Source organism: Physeter macrocephalus, unplaced genomic scaffold, assembly GCF_002837175.3.
Source record: "Physeter macrocephalus isolate SW-GA unplaced genomic scaffold, ASM283717v5 random_299, whole genome shotgun sequence".
Taxonomy (NCBI): Eukaryota; Metazoa; Chordata; class Mammalia; order Artiodactyla; family Physeteridae; genus Physeter; species Physeter macrocephalus.
Window position 1 is genome coordinate 12426 of NW_021145565.1, and position 24969 is coordinate 37394.

General features: G+C 54.4%; 1 protein-coding gene across 1 annotated transcript in view; it reads left to right on the forward strand.

The window, feature by feature from the left end:
• Positions 1-24969, forward strand: part of LOC102983342 (collagen alpha-1(XXVII) chain) — a 70313-nt gene that overhangs the window by 12240 nt on the left and 33104 nt on the right. Inside the window, exons 6-15 of the mRNA XM_055082785.1 lie at positions 6994-7047; positions 7714-7758; positions 10982-11035; positions 12308-12361; positions 12998-13051; positions 15873-15926; positions 16077-16130; positions 17701-17745; positions 18919-18972; positions 20697-20741. Of these exons, the coding sequence (XP_054938760.1) occupies positions 6994-7047; positions 7714-7758; positions 10982-11035; positions 12308-12361; positions 12998-13051; positions 15873-15926; positions 16077-16130; positions 17701-17745; positions 18919-18972; positions 20697-20741 (513 nt within the window). The remainder of the gene's footprint in view (positions 1-6993; positions 7048-7713; positions 7759-10981; positions 11036-12307; positions 12362-12997; positions 13052-15872; positions 15927-16076; positions 16131-17700; positions 17746-18918; positions 18973-20696; positions 20742-24969) is intronic.

The following is a 24969-nucleotide window of genomic DNA, read 5'->3' on the forward strand; positions in this document are numbered from 1 at the left end:
AGCAAGGTCTAGGCAGGTGGTAGTGTGCCCATTTGACAGGTGAGGTGCTTCAGGTCCAGACAGGAAGTGACTGGAAGAGGAGCTGAGGCTCTGGGCCATGCTGGACAGTCTTCTCCATCCTTTTCAGAACACTGACTTTGGAGCCAGACCACCTGAGTTCAAGTCACAGTTCTGCCACATCCTGGCTGTGTGACCTGGACCAATTCACTTACCCTCTCTGAGCCTTAGTTCCTCATCTGTAAAATGGGTATGGTGGTAGAATCCTCTTGGGGTGCCTGTGAGGATTAAATGAGGCATTGCTTGTACTGTCTTCGGCACAAGGTCAATTGTAAATATTGTAGGTCTTCAGTTACGGCCTCCCTTCCCTGAGCCTCAGGGATCCACTCTGTAAGACGGGATCTTCACTCCCGCTCTTGTTAGGACCACAGACGCACCCGGTCCAGTCCAGTCAAGTGGTTAAGAAGGTAGTCCCTAGACCCAGATCACCTGGGTTCAAATCCTAGCTCTGTCACTCATTTCATTGCAATTCTGAGCACATTTTTTACCCACCCCCACCACCGCGCCTCAATTTCTTCATCTTTAAAATGGGAATAATATTAGTACCTAACTTGGGAGAATGTTGTGAGGATTTAAGGAAACTAGTACATATATAGTGCCTAGTACATAGTAAGCACTCAAGAAGCACTAGTTATAATAATAATAATCATAAATTTAATAATAATCATAATATGAATGATTTTACTATTACTTGTTAATAATAAAGTACTGTTAATATGTAGTGATTCGGTAGTAGTAGCAGTAGTAGTAGTAGTAGTAGTAGTAGTAGTAGTAGTAGTAGTAGTGTTTTACACACACACATAAGATAGTTTATGCCTGGTAGCAGCCATCTGGAGTGCTGCATTGAGAAAGATTTCAAAGTCACATTGGAAATTAGTGGGAGAGGGTGCTGCAAATTGGTGATGTCTGCCTTGGCTTGGGGTGAGGAAGTGTCAACATGAGTCATACATTTGTCATCCCTGATGTCCTTTGCTGAGCACCTTCTTTGGCACAAGGCACTGACCTGAATGCTTTGGAAAAAGAAATATCTGCGATGAGTGTTAGAGAACCTGACGTTATGAGGATCTCAGAAGTCTAGTGGTCCAACCTTCTCTAACCTCAGCAGGACTCCCTTCTGGAGCATTTTGGTCATACGGTCATTAAACTCCAACTTGAACACCCTGGTGTTGGAAGCTCCCTCCTGTGAAAGCCCATCCGCGTTCACAGAGCTCTCATTGTGCAGGGTTTTCCTGTGTTTTGAGCCCAGCTCATCTCCTTGTCCCTGGGAGAGGCTGTTCAAGACGTAAAGATGGTTGTTGTCTGTTCTTCCCAAGGATCCTTCTTCAGGCTATATGATCCCTGTCCCCAAAGCGTTTCTGAAGGGATTGTTTACGTATCTTGGCTGTCATCCTTGGCACATGTGCCTATTTGTCATTGTTGGCGCCCAATAGGTTGGATCCTGAGAGGGGCAAGAATATTGTATGGCCAAATGCACGCAGATTCTGGAGACTATGCCGTCATAGCCCTTGGCCTTCCTGACTCTTTACAAAGCTCCTTCCCACCGATGCTCCCCTTTGCTCTCCACAATTAGGGCTGCCAGATAAAATATAAGACGCCCAGTGAAATTTGAATTTCAGATACAATATTTAGAACACATTTATACTAAAATATCATTCATTTGTTTCATTGTTTATCTGACATTCAGATTTTAACTGGGCATCCTGTATTTTTATTCACTCAATCTGGCAGCCCTGTGCTCAGTATCTCTTAGGAGAATCCCACTGGGCAGACGGGCAGACTGAGGCCCTAGGTCAAGGTCACACACAAGGCAGGAGAAGATGGAGGCATGATCAGAGGCCATGTCCCCCAACTCCTAGTTCAGGGCACTTCTCTTTCTGCCCCCCTTCTGAGGGGCCTGAGCTAGGGGTGAGCCCTGGGTGTCCCTGCATTTCTCAGGCCCTGCACCCCCTCATGATCCCCTTTCCAAAGAGCTGCTGTCCACCCCCCACACCCCCAGTCCGCCCTTGCCTTATGTCTTTCTCTGGCCACTTTCAGTCTCGCTTCCTCTGTTTTTAAATCCCCTTTGGTGCCAAGGTGACATTCCTTTTTCCTTGTGCCTGGGGGTGCCACAGGGCTAGACCTGCACCCCCACCAAATCACCGCCACTCTCCTCCAAGCCAGTACCCTCTCCCACCCAAGGCACCCACTCCTGACCTGGATTTTTGGGGACAGCAGCTTCTGTGCTTGGGGAAAAAATTGCTTCCCCAAAGAGTTGGAGAGGAAAGGAATTTTCTAACCAGGAGCTACAGGGAAAAGGGATTGTGAGTCACATATGGTTTTCCAGAGGATGTGGGTTTTTAGCTGAGCAAATGGGAATTCCACATACTGATAATCATTTTAGTGGGGATTCAGATTTATACAATGCCTTCTGTCTAGTCAGCTGAAGCAATTTGCATGCAGACTGAAGTCAAAACTTCCCCTGTCTCCTGGGTCCTTGCAGGCGGGAGGAAGGGTGAGGGAGGACCGATTAACATGTATGGAGCTTCTCTCTGCTCTGTGTGTGCTTGACATGCATTAGGCTGGGAGCCTCGAGATGCTTGAGGCAGCCTGGTCACCCTGATGAGGAGGCTGAGTGGAGCCTGAGGTCACCAGCTAGGGACTTGAACCCAGACCTGTGTGAGCCCAATCTCCTAAGCCGCTGGTGGCCCTCTGCAGAGACAGCCTTGAAACAGCCCCCTTTGAGTAATTGAAACCCTTTGGCTGGGCTTCAGGCAAAGTGTGCCTGTTTCCAGAATCTGCTCAACAAAGAAAATGTCTGTCTTTTTTATTCTGAGTGACACAAAGGGAATTTTGGCTTCTCCATTTAATGAGACCCAAAGAATATGTGATCTGGCCAAATGCCAGCATGTGGGATAGAGTGGACAAGTCTGCCATACTCTGTTACTAGATGATCATCTGGCTTTGTTTCTTTGTCTGGAAATCAAGGTCAGGAACCCCACTAGCTGGCATTTACCAAACCCTCGCGTGCTGTGTCCCGTGCTAGGTATTTAATTCGCGTAGCAGGCCTCTGAGTGGCAAGTGGGATTACAACTGTACAGTCAAGGAAACCGAGGCTCAGAGAGTCTGAAGCACCTGCCCGAGGTCACCCAGCTGTTAAGCTGGAGCTCGGCCTGGGTTTACAGCTCGTGAACTTCACCACTGCGCCTAGTTCCACACAACTTCTATGCTGAATGGAGAGAGTATGTGAGAGTGTGGACTGGGCAGTGCCAGCGGCTGTTCTGTGTGAGAGATGGTGCTTATTAAGACCACACAGGAGCCGGGACTGGCCACAGTTCCCAGGTCCTGTCCCCAGGCTGCCGACCCCCTATCAGAGTTTCTGGGAAGAGGCCTTGTTGCCTTAAAAGGCAATTCCAGGCAACCCTGTGGCCAGATTTTAACCTAGAGGGTTTGTAAACGAGAGTAGTGTGCAGGCTTCTTTTTCACCCACTGGTTTAGCCACTTTTAGTGAGGGCTTCCTCTGGGGCATGGGACAGGCAGTGGCCACATAGGCACCCGCGTCAATGGTCATGGGTATGGAACAGGCCATGAGTGAAAGCCATGTCAGGCTCAGACATGATGGCAGGGGCCTGACCTGGCCTGTGGGGTCAGGGAAGGAAGTGATGCTGGTGGTGAGGGCAGAGGACAATGTGAGCTCAGGGCGGAGCACTCAGTATAGGAAGCGGTGGCCAAGGATGGCCCGGCTGCAGAGGAACAGCAGGGCAGGAAGGTAAGGCATGTGCGAGGGAGGGAGGGAGCTCTGCCAGCACCCGTGAGGGGAGGTGATGGCAGCCCCCTAGGTTTTCTTTCAGGGGTCCTGGGCAGACGTCAGCCTGGATGCCTGCTGGCACATGGGACGCTGGAGTGGGACTCTTGCCTGTTTTTGAATCTCAAGCCTGTCCTCACACCCTGTCACTTATGAGTGAGCGCCATGAGGAAAGGCATCCTTGGGTCCTTTATTGGAGCAAACAGAGTCAATCCCAGGCTTGTGAGCGTGGTCTGTGGGCCAAGACGGACAGACAGACCTGCTCTGGCCCTGCCTGTGTCCCCTGCTTGTTGCATAGTCTTGGGTTAGTTGCTTCACCTCACTCTGAGCCTCGGTTTTCTCATCTGTGAAATGGAATGGCACTAATGATGGTGCTGACCTCATGGGGTTCCTGTGAGCAGTTGGTGAGCGTCTGAACAGAGCTGATGAGACTGGGAAGTGCCTGGCGTGGTGCCTGGCACACAGTAGGAGCTCCTTCAGTGGTCACAGATGTGGTTGGTTGGTTGTGTTCTTGGTGGGAGTCAACGAGATGAAGGGCAAAGTGTGTGGAGCAGGATCTGGGAGTTTAGGCAAACATGGAAACAGGTTCCAGATTACAGGCATTACTCACTGTTCTTTCTCGTGGGACGTGATATTGTGTGTCACTTGGCCAAGCTGCCCACGACAGTATCGAGCGCGGAGCAGACTGGTGGTATCTGCAGGCTGAACTGGGGGGAATGTGGCCTGAGGTTTTCTCTGTTCTCCCCCAAATGCTTTTATAGTCCAACGTGGGGATCCTGCCCCCATGAAGAAGACCTGCCCTGAGCAAGCGGCCACCTTCTCCCCGTGTGCCCTGCAGCCAGAGCCCCTTTTCCATGGGTTCTTGGGTGGGATGCCACGCTGGTCCTCGCCTCCACCACACACAGACCCGCTTGGAGAGGCGCACAGGGGTGGTGCGCACACGCCGGGTGTCAGTCGGGCCGGTACTGAACTCACCCTCCATACAACAAGCCGCCGTCAGGTCTGGAGTGGGCCGGAGGGAGCCTGTGTTCCCGGAGCTGCTGGCTGGTCCTCTCTGCTCGAGGCCCCGGCCCCCATTGGAGCCAACTGCGCTAGCCGGGCCTAGTCTGTTTATTCGTGCACCACGGGGAATGCTGGGTGGCCACCCCTTGCTCCCTTCCTCCAGGAAGAGAGAGGGAGGGGGGAGCCACAGCCAAAGCCTCCTGCTGAAATGCTCTTCTCTGAGGGTCTGGCTTTCCTTCAGTCCAGCCTCTCCCTGGCCAGCGATCCTGGCTTCTCCTCTCCAAAAATTACTTCAGAATTGCTTAGAAGCTCTGGGGACAGACTGCCTGGTGTGAATCCCAGCTCAGCCCAGCTCTGTGATTTGCTCAAGCCCTCGCCTCTCAGAGCCTCAGTTTCCTCATCTGTAAAATGGGGAGAGTAGGCAGACGGACCATGAAGGGCCGTCGTGAGGAGTAACAGAGTTGAGGCATGTGAAGTGCGTAACACGGTGCTTACCAGCCAGTGTTGTTTGTATTGCTATTATCACCTGTTAAACTGAGAGCCCACTTTCTTAATAGGATTACTTGATGGGAACTGAAAGCAGAGTTCCTTGGCAAAGGCTCAGCTAGGTTGGGTTTGACCCAATCAGGTGGGTTCAGGGGGACGGGGGGTGAGAATCTGCATTGCCTCAGGCAGGCCTTGCCGTTGCCGTCTGTGCACGCCACGTGTTTCCCTCTGTCTCTCTCCTGGGGACATTCCACTGCACAGGCTCCTCGGCCCGTCCGCCCGTCCGTACACAGGAGTCAGCAGGAATGTGATGTTTCATTCTCTGCCGGCCTCCCTCTGAGCTGTCTCCAGGCAGCTCCCGCAGGAACCCGTTCTTGAACCTGGCCACCTGGAGCAGCCTTTGGTCCTCAGTGCTTCAGAGCATTTGTCAGGGGCCTCTTTGGAGCCTGATTCAGGGACGTGGGAAACTGAGGCCCAGAGAGGTGAAGCACATTGACTGGGCTCACACAGCAGCCAGACACTCAGATCGGTCACAGAGGATGGACAAGGGAGAGAAGAGGTTATTTCAGGGGCTCCCTTTCTCTGGGGGAGGGCTTAATGTGATGGCTGTGGCTGAGGGCAGTGGTGATGGGGGAGGGCAGGAAGTGAGGACGAGACTTCAGGGAAAGAGGGGTGGGCTTGTTTAGAGAAAATCCATTCACCCCTTCCCTTTAGACCAGGGTTTCTCACCTCAACGCTATTGACATTTGAGCCAGCTGATTCTTTGCTGTGGGGCCTCTACCCACGAGATGCCAGTGGCACCTCTTCAGTTGTAACCACCAAAATTGCCTCCGGGCAGTGCCAAGTACTTTATACATGTAAGTCGATGACTTCTCCAAACAACTCTAGGAAGCGCAGAGTATTAGTCCCTGTTTTAGATGAGGGAACTGAGGCACGGAGAGGTTAACCCCCGAAATCGCACAGTGAGTGAGCAGCAGAGGAGAGGTGGGACAGGTGGTCTGGCCTCGACATACACTCACTGCCTCCCGGCCTTTCCCCAGCCCTCAGTGAAGGGCCCCCCGTGAAGGGAACGTGACTCTCCAGGGTCTAGGAACTCCTCTGCTCCCGCCTTGGACAGTCTGATCTGATCTGACGCTGGGTCTCCAGCCTGTGGTCCAGGATCTACCCGCTGATCTTAGTATCCTACAGGGTCCATCTGCACCTCGGGTGTCTGTGATTGACAGCCCCACTCCTTCCTTGCTGCTGTCCCAAGGAGGTGGCCCAGCTTCTGGAAGCAGAAAGTTCCTGCCCCTCACTAAGCTAGAGGAGTCGAAGCCTCTGTGTGTGCTTATTTAACCCTCACAACAGCTTTCAGGGCGAGGGATCATTGTTCCCATTTTATAGATCAGGAGATTGAGGTCCACAGAAGCCCAGTGAAATGCCCTGGGTCCCTTAACTAGTATGGGATGTAAAGAACCTAATATGAGGTGGAAAGGAGTGGTGAAAGGGGCAGCCATCAAGAAATGAACTTGGGAGAGGTCCTCTGTGAAATTTACTCCGGTACTCCAGTGGAGATGAACGTGCCTAATTACAAGATCAACCCAGGGGGACTGCGTCCTCGAAATCCTTCCCAGGCCAGCCTCCTGTGAGCCACCTCTCATGGCGTCCTCTTCTCTTTCTCTTCCCAGGGCGACATGGGAGCATTGGGTCCAATTGGCTACCCAGGACCCAAGGGCATGAAGGTAAACAAGAGCTGTCCCTTAATTCGAGTCTCATCACAGCTGGGCACCCCCTGACTCATTTCAGCCCGGAAGGAAGGCTGCCCTGATGCGGTGTCGGGGGTCACTCAGAGGGGGGCTGGGGTGGAACGTGGCAGATCAGGGGCTCAGTGCTTCTCAGTCCTGAGAGCCGGTCATCGTCCGCATGTCATTTATGCCAGACATCTTCATCGGACAGCAGTCCTCCAGCTGAGCAGGAGTCAGACTTGGTTCTGGACTTCAGGCCACTGAAAGTCCAGTGGGGGCCATTACCAGGAGCACAGAAGCCCTATATAACGGCAAGCCAGTGGGTTCAGGACATCCCTGAGTGGGATGGGCGTGCAGGAGAAAGGTGGGCTAAAATTGCCCAGACCACGTTCCAGGGACGATCCCATTTGGCCAACAAGCGTGTGACACAGCTCGTGAAGCCCACCTCTCCCCATCGGCACCCTTCTCCCCTGGGTGCGTCCAGAGCACTGCGGTTCACAAGTCGGCTGCCCCTTCTCATGGTCCTTCGATCCACGCCACTGCCCTTTGGGCTGGGACCTCCAGCACGGGGTCTTGCAGCAAGCCAGTGGGTTTACGCCAGGGCTCTCGACTTGTGGGGTTTTGAACCTCCCTCACAGCTGAACCCTGGCCTCTGTCTTGCAGGGACTGATGGGAAACGTGGGGGAACCCGGACTGAAAGGTGATAAGGTGATCTGAATACTCCCTTATTGCACTGTGTTTTGTCTGCATGCGAACCCCCTCAGCCTCAACGCTGCTGCTGATTTCTTGCCAGGTCCACTCCCCTGCACTCTTACTGCCTCCCCTCTGGGCCCACTAAATCTGCACTCGCCAGCTTCTTCCTTGTAACTCTGGGTGGGACCCAGGCAGATGGTTCTGGAGGCACGCAGACCTTGGCAGACAGAGTGTGGGGGGCTCTTGAGACCCGGGTCGGGGGTAGGGTAAGGCAGGTCTCCGAATTTGGGGAGCAAAGCTGAGGCCAAAGCCGCAGAACACGGGGTGGTGGGGGGGGGGAGCGGTGCTGAGATGACGGGCCCCAGGGCAGGGCTGATGGGGGCGTCCAGAGACCCCTCCCAGGCATAGGAGGAAACAGATGAGCATCAGCCGCCCAGAGGAGAGCAGGGAGCCCCATCCCAGAGTCTGAAAATGCAACGGAAAAGCCAGGACGGGCCCCTGAGCTCCCACCTGCTTTCCTGCCAGCTGCCACGTGCCCTCCGCAGCCCTGCTGCTGAACTGACCCCGGGCCAAACCAGAGCTGGAGGTGGGTAGGTGGGACCCCGGGGCCCAGCCTGGGGCAGCACATGGCCTGGGTCCTGCAGCATCTGAGCCAAGAGACATGGAGGGCAAGGAGTGGTGCCCCTGTGCTCTGCCCTGTGGCCACCTCCCTGCCCTCCCCTCTGCCTCAGGGAGTGTGGGAGAGCTTCTAGCAGCGTCCCAGGTTCCATAAACCTGAGCCAATAAGAGCTGCTCAGCTGCTCCTGGCGCCAGGCTGCCTCTGCACCTGTCTTCAGATGAATCTGCTCCTCCTAAATCCGAGGAACAGGAACAGGTACCGGCGCTGGGCCCGCTCTGAGCGCTCTGCGGGGCTTAGCCCGGGCATCCTCCACCCCTCTGTGAGATAGGAAGCTTGCCGAGCACAGACAGCTGGTAAGTAGTGTCAGGAGGTGAACCCAGGCACTGCCGACAGAGACCTCCACCACGAAGCAAGACTGAGGTCGGAAGGGCAGAGCCGGTGAGGCCCTTAGAGGTCACCTCCTCCAGCGCCTACATTTCACAGCCGGGGAAGCAGACCCAAAGAGGAGAAGAGATGCATCGAAGGAAACTCAGTGATCTGTTGCAGCCAGCCCAGACCCTGGACTCAGAAAGTTAGAGCTGCTGGGCAGAAATGGGCGCCCCAGATTGTCTCACCCACCCCCACCCCTAGGTACCTGGCCGTGCCGCGCTCAGCCCAGTCTTCTCATCTGTCTCCCCGTCTCCCACCTCCTCCCGTCATGCCCAAGCCTCCAGCTGCAGGCCCCTCTGCCCTGCTGACTCAGCGCTGCCCCCTGGCTCTGCCCTGCTGCCTTTGCTAAGCCCCCTCTTCCACGGCCCTCCCTCTGGACATGCAGGGGCTTTCTGTTGGAGGTGGGGCTTCCCCACCGCTACCTGTTTACCCTGCCGTGTGAGTCATCGGGCACTCTGGAAATGTTGAAGTCATGGAGGAGGGGAAGGAAGTGGGGGAAATAGGAGTGTAGGCAGGGAGCTTTTTATAGGCCCTTTGCAGAGCTGGCCTCCAGCTCACTGTTTCTTCAGGAACATGGCAATCAATGTGTTACATAGAACTCGGCTGGCTTGCTGACCGGTGGCGCCTGGGACATTGAGAGAGGTGAAAGAGCTGGAAAAAAAAAAAAAAAAAGGAGAAAATTATTTTCCTGCTCATAGATCTCAGGAAAATCAAATAAGTCTTAAGCGTTGAAAAAAAAAGAAAAATAAGAAAAGCAAAAGAAATCTCTTTTCTGCCCCTTTGGCTGGGGCAGGGTCTTAATATTTCGGGGGGAAGGGTTCTGATCAGCCCCTCTTCACTCCCACCCTACCCCCTGGCCCTCCCCTGGGATGATGGAGCCACCCCTTCGTGTTCCATGGTCATCCTGCCCAGAATCCCAGATTGTCCATGACCCAGCCTGGCCTCAGTCCCACGTACAACCACCTGGCTCCCTCTCCCCACCACGGTGGCACATTCTGGAACCCAGGCTCCTGCTCCAGGCCCAGCTTTCCCCAAATCCATTGTCCTGATTTCTTAGGTGCCTCTGAAACTTTTTTTTTTTAAACCATCTTACTCCTCCTTTGGACATTAAAAAAAAAATGTTCCTTGGTTCCTAAAATTCTGGGATATTGTACAAGATTTTCCAAACTGGAAAAACCAAAGTCAGTTAAAAATTTTTTTTATTTAAAAAAAAATTCTGGCTTTTGTTCTGCCAAGGAAGTTCTGCTGGATCATGGCCTTAGCTGCACGACATGAGTTCTCTAAGATTCTCCATTCTTCCTGGGTTTTTCTGTCCATTCCTCCAACTGCTCCCAGGGCTGTGAATGTTTTCTGAGTCCTGGGGCCAATGTACCAACATGGAAAGCTGGAAATGATGAGGGCTGTGTGACAGTTCCAGCTCCAAGGAGAAACATCTCCCAATCTGGTTCTGCAACGGCTCATTTACCAGGATGTGGCTGGATACAGGGAGGGACTAGAAGAGGCCTCCCTACAGCCAGAAGCAGTGTCACCAAGCCCACGCAGTGTGTCTTCTTAGAAGAGAAACACCCAGACCTAACTCGAGACCAGTTTACTCGCTGTTTACACATAGTCTTAACTAGCCAGGTGCTCCGGTTTCTCGTGCTATAGCTGATTAAAAGCATCTAATTAGCAGTAGGCCGAAGCAGATTGCTGGCGTAGAAACTCCCACGGAAGGACGAAATGACAGCTCACAGCCTGATGGTGAAAAATATCAAGCAACAGATGCAAGCACTCAGAACCGTCAGTGGTGCGGGGCCACGGTCCAGTCTGCACGCTCCTCTGTGTACATCAGTTGATGAGGAGGAGGTTGAAAGATCAAGGCACAGCTCCTTTGACCCTCAAGTGTCTGTTCTCCCGACAAGGAGAACAGTTTGGGCAGTTTAGTTTCTGTTAGTGGAATGTTCGGCCACCTAAGCAACCCCAGGCAGACCTGCACATAAGCTGGCTCTGTCCCCCCAGGGCCGACCTTCCCCACCCAGCGCAGGGCAGGGCTGGGAGCTGCCCTTTTCTCTAACAAGGCTGCTGCTGGGAAGATCGACTCTGGGAACAGCCTCAGCAGAGCTGTACCCTCCCGGTGGGTCTGGATGTCGGGGAGACTTCCAGAACCCACCGTGGTCTCCATCATAACCTTCTTTGCTGGTGTGTATTTAGGGTGAACAAGGGGTTCCGGGTGTGTCTGGAGATACCGGATTCCAAGGAGACAAGGTAATTGCAGCAGATTCGCCCCCTGCCCCCTACCCTGCCCTTCTCTGGCTCTGGCTTCCTTCCCAGAGCCTGTCAAGGGCCAGGACCCGCCTGTAGGATGGCTTCCTTTCACACAATCCTGTCTTCTCCATCCTCCGTCTACCCTCTCATTGTCTCTTCCCTGGACTTTACAATGGCCTCCTGACTTATTCCCAGGCCCCAGCCTCTTCCCTCCCAGTCTGCCTTCCTCACCGCCACAAAACTGCCCTGAGGGCCCAGCTCTGCTCTGTGCTCACAGCCCATCCATGGCTCCCTACTGCCCCCAGGAGTGATGTCCTGGCTCCTTGCCCCGGCATCGGGACCCCCAGTGCACAGGACACTCTGACACTTGCCTGCCCCTCGCCCTTCTAGCCCTGTGCTCCAGCCCCACTGACCTGCCCGCTGCACCTCAAGTTTGCACACGCTGCTGCCTAGCCGGGCACACCCTCCGTCCCGCCTGTGCATGGCCCAGCCCCGCCGCAGAACCCCGCGTGGATGCCGTTTTCTCTGCCTGCTCAGGAAGTGGCCATTCTCTTCTCTGCCATTCTCATTCCCTGCCCGTCACCTGCGGTAGCACATTTCTCCCCCGGTTGACGGCTATTTGTGCCCGGCCCCCTGCCAGACAGCAGGTTCCCTAGGATAGGGGCCCCCGGCTGGCCTGGAGGAGCTCAGCTTAGGGTCCTGCACAGAGTGGTGAACATTTATGACACGTCTGAGTGAGCAGCTGGCCTGACTGACAGAGGAACCCAGGCAGCCTGCCGAGGCCGGCTCCTCTTTGCCTGTGTCCGGCACCATGTGGCCACATCTGGACCTCACCCAGTCAGTCAACAAGACCCAGATGTTGGCCAGCTCTGCCTCTTCCTCTCCCCTCCCTCCTGGCTGGCCTGTCCTGACCCAGCCTCAGTGTCTCCAGGTTGCGAGCCACGCAGGCCCGGCTGCCTCTCCAGCTGGGCCCCAGGCTCCAGACTTCCCCGGGCATTAAGGGCGCTTCAGTGCTTGCTTGGAGGCCCAGGGTCCCGGGTTCCAGGATGACCTGGTGAGGACAGGAGCTGCTGTTTCACCTTTGCATCCCCGGGTCCCGGCCTATAGGGCTGCCGAGCTGGAACTTGCAAGCAGGGAAAAGGACTGGGGAGCTCAGCCTCCCCCTAAAAGTGGATGTTCTCCAAGCCTCAGGCCGGCAAGGATGACCAAGCAGCCGTTCATCTGGCCATTTCCGGTCCTTACTAACCCCAGTTTGCTCTGCATCTTTTTCAGGGGAGCCAGGGATTGCCAGGGCTCCCAGGCGCACGGGGGAAGCCGGGGCCTGTGGTAAGTACCTTCTGCTCTGAGATCCCCAACCTCACACTCTCCACATGGTCATGGAATGTGGCCAGAGATGCTTTCACATCCAGGATCTCCTTTCCTCTCGCAGCAGCTCTGGGAGGCGAATAGAGCAGAGCAGAAATGGAGATTCACCCATTTTACAGATGAGGACACTGAGGCCCAGAGGGGCAGGAGTACCCCCAGCGTCATAGATAGGCATCAGTCACTGGCAGACCTCTGGTGAGAATCAGGGCTCCCAATGTCTCGTAAATAATAGTAACATTATTAATAATAGCAGTGGGTGTCGTTTATTTATTGAATGTTACTGTGCATCAGATCCTTCCTGTGCTATACCTCTCTGAAGTCTGCCAACAACCCCAGGAGTTAGAGGCTTATTATTGCTCCCGTTTTGCAGTTGGGGAAAGTGAGGTTCCAAGGTGAAGTGACTTGCCCTGGATCCTGTGGCTAGCAAGTGTAGGAGATGGGGTTTGAACCGTAGCTCCTTGCAGTTATCTAGGCAGATTTCACTCATATTCTCCTGAGTTTTCCAACCACCCCCAGCCGGGGGGCTAATACAGGGGATCCAGGGAAGGTAGACCCTCACTTAGCCCTGCCTCCTCCACAATCTCTTCTCTTCCATAGGGCAAAGTTGGAGACAAAGGATCCGTTGGGTTTCCTGGGCCCCCTGGACCCGAGGTATGCAATACCCTATTTCTCTGTGTCTGGCTGCTACTGGGACTGGGTGTCGTGCTTGGGAAACCAAGGCTCAGAGACAGGGAGAGACTTGCCTGTGGTCACACAGCAGATGAGAGATGGGGCTGAGAATAGCAATTCCTTTTCTGCCTCTGTGCCTCCCGGCTTCCCTAGAGGCTCTCAAAGGCAGTGGCGCAGAAGCTGGCCTCAGACAGCCTGCCCAGCTTCGTAGCCGCCTTTACAGTTTCCAGAAACAAACATCAGGAAAACCCTCTGAGCTCTACTGCCTCGACCCTTCACGGGAGCTCCCCACATTCTCTACCCTGAGGTTTGAGGCATCCAACCCCTCTGAGCCCTGGAACTTTTCTAACTGCCCACAGCCACCCTGGAGAAGTGCAGGGCTCACGGCTCACAGGGGTGGGGAGCAGGGGACAAGTGTAAAATTCTGGTGTTTGAATGGAGAAGGAGAAATAGTGAAGGATGGATAAAGCAATTAACATAACAACTCTAGTTGAGTCAGTAGAACCTGAGAGTTTCTGATACATGTGATAATGAGCACGGGTATGTTAAACGTTCATCAGCTGGCATTTATGTACAAAGGAGCGAGGCAGCTAGTCGAGCCCCTTTTGCTCTCCCCCCACCCCACCCCAAACCCCAGTACGGGGACCAGCTCTGGAGAACAGGGTGGACAGTGCTAGGGCTACTGTCTGTCTCAGGGGGTCTAGGTCAGCCCTAGCCGCCACCCCACCTCTACACACCTCCCTGGCCTGGGGCCTTGCACATTCGTAAGGTCTCAGAGACAGAAGTCTGGTTCTGCCGGGTTCTCCAGATCCTTCCAAAGATCACTCCTGGTATCGCCCGGAGGGATGAGAGAGTGTTTCCTGAAAGCTACAAGTTCTACTTTCCACTCTGTTGACTTTGGCCATGACACAGTGCTATCTTTAGACGAATGGACTTGGCCTCTCTTCCACGGACCTGTTTCCTTCCCCTGGTCACTGTGGAAAAAGACTTTTCTGAGAGTCCAGGTTTCCCAGCAGTCTGACCAGTGAGGGTGGAAAGCCTGCTGCCTCACATTTATTAGGCACCTCCTCATGCCAGGAGGCTGCATAGTATCTTTGGGATGAGAACTGGTTGAATGGTCACCACGTCCAGTGAGGGAGATATTGCTACCACCGTTTACAGATGAGGGAACTGAGTCACAGAGCAGGCGAGTGACCTCCTCAGGGTCACCCTGCTACTTGTAGCAAAGAAGGTCTTTATTTGCTCTTTGGCTCCCTCCTGGGTCCCTGGACAGACAGGGGTGCGGTCTTCCTCCCCCATCTTTGTGTTCTGTTTGGTTTGGCGGACTCAGTATCCAGAAGATGGCTCGGGTCAGCTGAAGACAGAAGCTGACGAGCATGTCAGCGCCTTCCCGGGTCTTTGCCTCTTTTCGGCGACCGACCGTGGGTGCAGCTCCAGCTCCCTAGCCCCCGTGTGAATTAGCTCTTTCACTCATCAGTGGGTCCGATCTGTGTGAGTGCTAGAATTTGATCAGGATCCTGACCTTCAGGTTCTCCCTGGAGACAGGCCCACCCCAGGCAGACTTGTTTTGTTTTCCCAGGACACAGGACCCAAAACCCTTTGGAATGCAGATTTTTATTGAGTGCTTACCAGGTACCAAATACTGAACTAAGCGCTGCACTCACCTTATTCTCTTTAAGCCTCAGAACAGCCCTGATAGATGACTTTATGGTCGCCATTTTAGAGGTGAGGAAGCCGAGGCCCAGAGAGGCTTAGAAACCTGTCCGGGGTCACACAGTGAGTCGGGGCAGAATGGGACTCTGAGTCTTTCAATTTGAAGAAAAAGACATGGGGCTTTAGCTCCATGTGTGTTAGCTCCAAATTCAGGACCATTCTTGCCTTTGCTAATGAGAAGAGTGAGAGAATGCTTGAGCTGGAATTTAATGGGAGTTACCAAAAGCTCAAAAGAGGAAGGAGAAAAAGCCACTTACAAAGGCGAAGTGGGGGAGCATTCTGATCTCAGGGATTCATATAAGAAGGCTTTGGTTTCTGGCTGGCAGAAAACTGAGGGAGTAGTGGGTCTGCCCTGAAAGCAAATGGGGTTCTAGGCTGAATTAACAGAGGTATTACACCTAGAACAAGGAAGGGGATGTTCTTATACTGGCCTGTGCTGGTCAGTTCACACCCAGAGAAGCATGGGTGTCCCAGTGATCACCAGCATTGGAAGCTGGGCAGTTGGAGGAAGCCAGACTGAGGGGCCCTGGGCCCCTGACTAGAAGCCGTTGAAGGGACAGAGAAGAGCAGGCCTTTTCTGTTGGGGAAGGGAGGAGATTCTGCTCCGTGTCAGGAAGAAGCTTCCATTGTACAGTCATCCATCTAGTAAATCTCAGTGGGAATTCCAGCTTCCGATATGAGCTGAGACTTACTAGATCAGTCCTTTTCGAGCCTTTCAAAGTCACAACAAACCCAGAACATAGAGGATCCCTGCAGTAAAGGATGGCACTTCTCAGAGCAGAGGACGGCTGGCTCTGAGGCCCTGGCTGCCCCAGGCTTAGGACTCGGGAAAGTCTGGATTAGGCGAACTTGTACGGGCTTGTTCCTGTGCTGAGACCTTCCTGCCTTGTCTTCCTTAATTTTCTCAGCACCTCTCTGAAGCGTAGGGGCTGATTCTGTGGTTTAGAACTGCGATAACCGACTGCCCAGCGTCACATCCCCTGCAGGATGAGAGGGAAAACCAGTTCGGTCCCCCTCTAAGACCTGTGGTGGTCTCAGCATTTCCCTTCATAGTCCCCCCGGGTGACTTCTGCTCTCTGCTTCCGTTCAGGGATTTCCTGGAGACATTGGCCCCCCAGGGGACAACGGCCCAGAAGGCATGAAGGTGAGTCCCTGCCCAGGGGAGCTCCGGCTGATGAGGATGACAGCTCTGTGGAAACCATGGGCCTGCTTCCAAGCCAGCAGGAGTCTTGCCAGCCTGTGATGGAGATGGAGGTGCTGCCTCTGAGACCCCTTTTTGTTCCCTTCTCACCAGGGTAAGCCTGGAGCTCGAGGCCTGCCGGGACCCCGTGGGCAGCTGGGGCCAGAGGTGAGACCGTCTGGCCCTGCCCCCTGCGCATCCCTCCCAGCTCCCAGCCTGCTCTCTCCTGGGTCCTGGAGGCCTTAGATGAGGGCCAGGGCCCCTCAGTCAGGAGACACAGGGCCCAGGGCCACCTCAGGCTTGCCCTCCGGCTCACCCTGTACAGCCCTGCCCCGGCCTGACTGGCGGGTCACTCCCACCACGGCAGCCCAGTAGCCCTGGGGTTTTCTCTCTCAGAGCCGCCCTGCTCCTGCCCACAGCAGCACAGTTTATTGGGGTATTGATATGGGAGGGAAGGAATCGTCAGCTCAAGTGAGGTCCTGAATCTCAGGGGAATAAAGACACTACGTCGGGTCCCATGGTTAATGGCAGGCAGCATTAAGATTCCAACCCAGGTCTGCTGCACCCAAAGCCCATGGCATAGACCCTATAACTTCTGGGCTCCTGGGGGCTGCCTCCGGCCTCCCCAGAGAATGACAAGACTTGTGCAGCTAGTAAGTGGCAGGGTGAAGATGGGCTATTGACTCATTCATGATGAAGGGGATGGACAAGTTCTCTGGGCCTGTTGGAGCATCAGGTGGAGGGCTGTTGGATGCCTCACGGGCTGGTCCCAGGTTTTTCCCGTGCACGAGGCCCTCCACTGCACACCTTGGCCTCAGGCCGCAGGTCCCCCGTGACACACAGCCCTGGGTGAGGGTGCAGGAGGCCCAGACTCACCACGACCACAGGCAGGCATCTGGCTGACATGGATCCCTTCTCAGGCTGGTTCCGGGTCCGGCATGCCAGACGGGCCAGTCTGGAGGCTGCCTGAGCCTGTGGGAGGGCCTGAGGCGTCTCCACAGGTGGGAATCGGGAGGGAGGGTGGGAGGGAAAGACGGCACCAGCCCCGTGCTTCCGTCTACACTCACGTTACCACGTTACCACTCATATGCCTGCCACTTGCTCATGTCTTCATTGATTCATCTGTCCACTCACACATTCGTTCGGACCTCCATCTCTTCCCTCTCCTGTGCCCGCCTCCCAGCCTTCATGCACCACACGCCCACTAGACCCTGGGCACACTCATCCTGAGTGATGTCGGGGGCATGGCTTCAGAAAAGAATGAGACATCGTGGCTCTCCTCCAGGAGCTCAACTTAGGCTACTCGTCAGGGTTTAGGATGATCCTCTCTGCCCTGCACCCTTTTACAGGTGGGGAAACTGAGGCACAGTGAGGGTAAGTTCTTTCACCGAGTAAATGGCAGAGCTCAGAGTAGAGCCCGTATCTTTGAGCTGCCGTCTGGGCTCTACTCCCATAGCACATGATAGGGTTTGACTCTCCTGCCCAGCACTACCACCAGCCCGGGCTAACCACATTCACAGGGCACCTGGAGCCCCATTCACACAGAAGCCCCCATGTGGCCTGGCCTCTAGGCCTCTGCCCTGGGTGGGGCTAGGCAGGGGGCCCAGGTGCACCATTTCTAGGTCCAGGAGAGCTCTCCTGTACCCATCCCTTCCCCTCCTAGCAGGTCAAGTTCTCCAAGGCAACCGCTGGGCTAACTTTCTCCTTTTTGTTCCTCTCTCGTGTCTCCCGACTCTAGGGAGATGAGGGACCCATGGGGCCACCGGGGGCCCCTGGCTTGGAGGTGAGTGTTGCTGGCTCGGAGGAGGTGGGATTTGTCAGTGCTGAGCCAGCTGTGTGCAGCTGGGCAACATCTGGGTGGTGCTCTGGAGAGAAGTTGTCAGTGAGGGCCTTGGGCCCCCCCAGGGATGGAGCTAGGACAGACCCCAGAGGAGGGAGACAAGGGGCAGGAAACTGTTCTTGCGCACCTACTGTGTGCTGGTGCTTTGCACTTCCATTTCCGTTCATTGGATTCTCCCATGAGAGAGACAGTGCCTTTCTTAGTTTCATTCAAAGCCCTCAAGGCTCAAAGAGCGAAGGGCTTAGTCCAGTATCTCATAGCCAGGAAGCGAGGATGCCCTGCCTGGAAACTGACTCTGCATTCTCTCCACTGCTCCAAGTGGCCTTCCAGAAAGAAGGTGTATGTCCCGCCCCACCTTCAGTCGCGATTGCATAAATTGGCAGTTTGTGGATTTTTTTGGTCTCAGGACCTCTTTACGTGCTTAAAAATGATTGAGGACCCAAAATGCTTTTCTTTGTGTGGGTTACATCGATATGAGTACTTAAAACTGAGAAACTTTGGATCATTTCATTCAAAATTAATAACAAACCCGTTTCATGTTAACAAAAAATAGTTTTTAAAAAAAAAAAATAGCTATATTTTCCAAAGCAAAATCATCTAATGAAAAGAGTGGCATTGTTTTACATATTTTGCAAATCTCTTTAACGTCTGGCTTAATAGGAGTCAGCTGGATTCTCCAGTCTGCCTCTGCGTTCCATCTGTGGATGATACCACGTGTCGTGTAGCCGCTGGAAAACTCCACTTACGTTCATGAAAATGAGTGACACGGGCAAATGACAGCTTAATATTCTTATGAAAGTATTTTTGACTCCAGTGAAAGGGTCTCAGGGACCCCCAGAGGGCCCCGGACCACACTTTGAGGACCACTGGTGTAAACTCTCCATTCCCCCTGTGTCCTTTATCTTCTGTTCCAGTCCCTTCCTTTTCCTCACTCCTTGAAAGCAGGTTTCATCATCCCCATTAGCAAACAAGACCAGCCGGGGAAGGGGGACTTCCCAAGGTCACACAGCTGTAGACCCTCCCTGCATCCCCAAGGACAGTTGGCAGCCTAGAGACATAGGGGCTCTGCATCCCTGCCCCCTCCTGGCTTCTCTCACTCAGCTCTCCCTGTTGCAGGGTCAACCCGGCAGAAAGGGGTTTCCTGGAAGGCCCGGTCCGGATGGCTTGAAGGTGAGGGGACCTGGAAGTGACTGGGCGGGGAGGAGAGAACGCCTGGGGAAGAGAGGAGAGAGGGGGAGCCAACCTGTGAGGCCCTAGGGTGACCCCTGAATCCCTGGCCTGTTGTGAAAAAGGGAGGAAATGGTCCCCGTTTATCACAAAGTATGTATGGCTAACGGAGAGGAAAAAATGGACAGAACCTCAGTGTCTCCCAGTGGGGCAGCGTTCAAGTAATGGGGTACAATGCAACCACCAAAGATGGCGTGCTGGAAGATTTTGCAAGACGGGAAAATGCCTGTGCATTGCGGGGGGCGATGGCGGGGGTGTAGGAAGCAGGTCACATAGTGGAGGAGTGCAGGATGAGCCCGTGGCAGGGGCTGGTTAACACTTGTTCCCGAAGGTTCAGAGCAAAGGCTGGAATGTGGACGGGGGTTATCTCTGGGTGGTGGGATTACAGGAGATTTCCATTTTCTTCTCTGGGCTTCTGTATATTCCCCATCATGTACCATAAACATGCATTTCATTTATTAACAGTTTTTTTAAAGTTATCCAAAAAGAACTGGCCCCAGTAGGAGAGTATGATCCCCAACGCATGGGCAGCTTAATGCCTTTCCAGGCGCTCCCTTTGGAGGCTGGATTTCCCCAGCCGTCCTGGGCAGGGGTCACTGGGCCAAGTTTACAGCTGGGCAAGCGCACAGAGGGTGAGGGCAGAGCTGGGGGACCCAGGCTGTCCACGTCCCCTCCCCTCAGGGGAAATGGCCCCCGTGTCTGTGTCTGTCTGGCCCCTCTGGGGGTCCCAAGTGTGAGGTCTGGGGGAGGAGTTGGGCTGGAGGCTGAGGCTCGAGCCGGGACCACGGTGAGCCATGTCCGTTTGTAAACCAAACTCCTGGCTGGTCCAAGCCCACGTCCTGCCCTCTGAGGTGTCGGCCTTTCTGCCTCCGACACCAGCTGTCTTTCTGTAGTGGGAGCAGTGACATAGCCTGGGTGGATTTATCCCATGGGTCTGCTCACCAGTGTGGCTATGGCCGCAGAAGCAGCAGGAGCCGTCCCAGCGGCAGACGAGGCTGCGGATGGCCACCTGGTATGAGAGCTGGAAATGGCCTCGGAGACAAAGGAGTCTGATTTTCCGTATTTGTAGCTGGGGACACCGAGCCCAGAGCAGAGACGAGACCCACCAAAGTCACTTGTGAGCTGGTGGCAGAGCTCTAAGATGGCAGGACACGAAGGGTCCTGGTGGCAGAGCTCTGGTGGCAGAGCTCTGGTTAGGTCCAGTACTCAGGCGCCCTGGCTCCCCAGTTCCCTGCTCATCCTGGGGTGGGGCAGCCTGGTGCAGTTGGAATGGGGCTTTCCATCAGTCAGACCAAAGTTCCAATTCTAGCCCTGCTTCCAGCTCACTGTGTGACCCCAAGAAGGTCCCTTCACCTCTCTGAGCTTCAGTTTCTATCTCCACAAAATGGGTTGATGAAGGGCCCAAATGAGATACAGATCTCGTGCCGAGTAATCTGTCCAGGGCCACTCCGAGGGAATGGTGACTGGGGTCATCCCTGGGGCCAGAGGTTCTGTCCCAGTAGCCCTTGGCCCTGCCACTTGTTTGGAGTCTCCAAGGCCAGACTCTGGAGTTGAGTTTCCTGGTCCATCCCCACCGGTGGGGACTAAGGCCAGTCAACTGGGGTGTCCCCCAGGAGGTCTAGACTCCTGTCACCCATGCCAAGTGACCCTCCTCTGTTTCTCTGCAGGGAGAACCAGGCAATCCTGGACGGCCGGGGCCCGTGGGTGAGCAGGTGAGTCACCACCGTCTTGGAGCATATCGGCTCCCTTTACTGAGCGCTTACACTGTGGGAAGCACACACACGCACCTCATTCACCCCCGTCCCAGCTGGAGAGGTAGGTTCGCTCAACTTCCCCTTTCATTGACACGGACAGACTCTGGCTCTGAGGGAGGTGAGGTCACTGAATGAGAAAGCCATGAATCTCAGTCACAGCGGCCACTCCCCACGGCCTGATTCTGCAGATGTTCTGGGGGCATTCGCCCAAAGACATTACGTGACTTTGCTCCCGGAACGTGAAAAGCGGAAGAGCCCTGCACGGTCGCTGTGCGTGCTCAATTTAACGGAGAAGCTGACGACCAGAGAAGCAGAGCCACTTGCCAGGGACTCTTGGTCCAGGCATCCCTAAATTATAAAGAAGATGAAATTCAAACCAGTGGGTCTGGATAGTTGGGAAGTCAGGTCAGGGTCTGAAGAGGAGAGGAGGTGACAAGTGGTCATGGAGAAGGAGGTCCAGGGCCCTCGGTGCTGGAGGCTGCTGGGTGGATGGCCGGCCTCAGTCCCCCCCACTGCAGCGCCGTGCCTCCTGAAAGCTTCACCTCTGGGCTTGTAGGCCGGGTTGGAAGGTAGCAGTCTTCTCCACTCCTTTAGAGGAGGACCCCACCTTCTGAACCCTGTGAGGAGCTGCCTCAGGCTGGAAGGAGCAATGATGCTGGGGACCCAGAAGAATTTGTCTCCACCGAGAAACACCGTCAGTGGCGTGAGAGTCACACGCACGAAGAGCTTCCTCACCAGGCCTGCAACATCTGTTGGGGGGAAGAAAGGAACTAAAGCAGGGGGAGGACTGGATTTTTGAAACCTTTCCAGTGTTATTCGAGTGCATTCTGTGGGAAGCCTGGGAGTTTGGAAGGGCGGCCGTGGCCTGGATGTATTTCCTCATTGGAAAAAAACAGGCAATACGTTCAGCAAATTTAATTTCATAGTTACGCTCATGGTAGGGCCCTCGGGAAATAGATACTCGGAATCCTAAGATGGCAGGACACGAAGGGTCCTTAGAAATCATTCTCTCCTGGGGTCCTAACCTTTTTTGTGCCTTGGACCCCTTTTGGCAGCCTGGTGAAGGCCATAGAGAACTTTTAAATGCATAAAATACAAAACAAAGGACTACAAAGGAAATCAATTATATTGAAATACAAATATGACAGTACGTTAAAATGGGATCTCCTCAAAGATCTGTTTCTTTATTCTTGCATTAAATAACGAGATCTAACGGCGGGTCCGGTCACGACCTCAGTTTTGAAGTGGTGACAAGCCTTATTGATACATTTTGAACTCTCTGCAGCAGTGACGGTAACGTGACACGTAAATATCTGTGACCATTACAGTTGCCTACACTCATATTTGCTAAATTTCAACTAGGTTGGTGAAAATAAAAGTTGTCATTTTTCCCATTCAAGTTTATGGACCACCCCCGCCCCCCGCCTCCCGAAATCCATCCGTGGAGCCTTACAGGGACCCTAGGTGAAGAACCCCTGGATCCTGGTCCATGTTGGCAGGCTGGGATTCATGGAGGAGAATGGGCTTGACTTAGATGACCAAGTAAGGTGGTGGCAAAGCTGGGGCAGGAGGAGTGGGAACCTGGCCTGGGCAGCACCGGGCTCACTTGTTCACTAGAGCCCTCAGCTAGCTGCCCGGCTGGCTGAGCAGGAAAGAGAGACCTGTCTGAGCCGTGAGGCGGGAGCCCAGTGGCTGCCGTTAGGCACGCGGGGTGCCGTGCCTGCTGTTCCCTCGGCCCCCTCCCGAGGTGGGAAGGAGCAGGCATTTCCTGTTCATGGCAGAATCAGAGGATCCCCAGGAAAGAGTATAAGGACCTCCTTATAACCACAGTGTCCTCTGCATTTATCGGGTACCTGTTAGGTGCCAGGCTCTGTGCCAGACACTTTCCGTACCATCCCCGGCAGTTCCTCCAGCAACCCTATGACAGTCGGTAGTATTGGCCCCGTTTTGCAAATGAGGAGACCAAGGCTCTGAGAAGTTAAGTAATTTGCCCGAGATCTCCCAGGCGGTAACATAACCGTCAGATCCCAAGTTGACACTCAGGCCTGCTGGATTCCCGTGACCTGCCCCGAAGAGTCTAGAAAACCCTTGACCTGAGCTCTTGCAGTTTTCCAACAGCTAGTTAGAGTGCAGCCAGCCTGCCGGGCCCTGTCCCAGGTGCTGGGTGCACAAAGATAATGACAAGGCATGAGCGTTGCCTTTAAGAAGCTCTGTCCAGGGGGAAACCGGGCCTCTAAACACCTAACCCTGAGATGTCTAGTCCAGCAGAGGACCCACCACTGTCTTGTTCCCAGTTGCATCCCCAGCACCCAGGAGAGAGTCATAGGAGAGCAGGGAGGGAGGGAGAAAAACCCCCATAGTCGACCACAGGCCTTTATCTGTAGACTGCATAAGGACCGGGCCAGCCTCCTCCCCCAAACCGGGGACTCAGATCCCGTCTGTGCCGTGCCCACTGCAGGTGACAATGTTGCCTCCCCCCGCATGCCCTCTTGCCAGCTGAGAAGAGCCAACTGTGCCCACAGCTGTCAGAGCTGCTTCTCCACCAGCCCCGCCAGGTGGAAGCCCTGGGCCTCGGGGGCGAGCTTCCCTGGACCAGCCTCAGCTCCACCCACGGGACAGGGTGCCAGGATGTTCCGGGACAGTGCCCCAGTGGGGACAGGGTGTCCTGGGATGCGGGTGTCCTGGGAATAAGGGCTGTATGGCCCTTATTCATTAGGAACCCATTTGGCTTCTTCAATGAAGTTTATGACCTGCCTGCCTTCCAGGACCCAACAACTCATAAATTTAAAGAAGCTATGAAATTTCTGTTTCTCTGGGCCAGTTGGGCAGGGGCTTCTTAACAGAGCAGTTTTTATTCCCTTTTCTCAGCATCCTCTAAATGTCTGCCTGCTCCCTGGTGGGGAGCTCGGGCCTCTGTCTTAACCCCGTGCCCTTTTAAAATAAATTAGAATAGGATGGGAGGGATACTTGGCTATTTTCTGTGACTTATTATCCATGATCTCATACCTTGAACCTCACCCCTCTCACCTCATACTTCAACCCTGAAGGGACTGTGAACTCAGGGAACTAGGCCCCCATGTACGGTGATGGTGTTGGAGATCTGTGCCCTGCTCATGGCCACACGTGTTGGAGTGACTGACAGGTGCACGGGCTTTGGAGCCACACAGATCAGAGCTGAATCCTAGGCTGCAGCCACGAGACACACACAGTCCTGGTCTGAGCTGCCACTTTAAAACTGTCTCTGAGCCCTGCAGAGCTGACCCTTTGGAACTGGATGCTTTTTCTTCACTCTAGTTGCCTGGCAGGTGGGCCAGCTTCACTGCCTGAGTGTACGACTTCGGATCTGTTTCTGATCAGGTTCAAGGTCTCATTTCTTTCTGGATACAGTGTGGGGACAGGGAGCAGGTTTTATGGGGCAAATCCACTTATCCCTCAGCCTTCCCGAATTCTCCCAGAAACTCTTGGCTACAAACCTGGGCTCTTCCAAAGCCACTTTTGCACCCCTGAACCACACTAGACCCCCGTCTGCTGGAATTTTCCTTAGCAGAGAAGAGAGTGGGGTCTGGGCTGGGAATTGCCTGCCTTCCTGGGTTACACCTCTAACTAAGCCCTTCACCTGCTCCTGGCGGCAGTGCAGCCACCTAGAAGAATTCTGGAACACAGAGGCCAGTTATCACCCAGTGGAGTTAAAAAGAGCAACAGGAACCACAGTGTGCGTGTGTGTGTGCGTGTGCGTGTGTGTGTGTGCTCTTTCAGAAAGGAGAGGAAGCCTTTCACAAGACAGTAAAAAGGCCTTCACTTCCCAGATTTCAATCAGGTCTTTTTGGCAAGGGCTCTTAGGGTGTTTCTATGCCCGCCAACAGGTTTGTTTCTCTCTTTGAAACAGCCCCAGAGCCCCGAAAGATGGGGACAGATTTCTCACAGGCAGGCCTCTTCCCAGCACTGCTGGAGGACCTTCCCCTGCCCCGCCCCCCAACTCCCCTATCCCACCCCCTCCCCAAAGGTGGCTGCCTCCCAGCTTCTGGCTCGGGAAGAATGTGTGGCTCTCCCAGGGATGCTGGCAGCAGCCCTACAGCTTGGCTCCAAAATCAGAACCATCTGGTGGAGTGAAGGAAGTCAGGACAGTGCCCAAAGAGAGGCAGCTCTCTCCTCGGTGGCAGCCCCACGCCGGCTGGATTACCCGGCA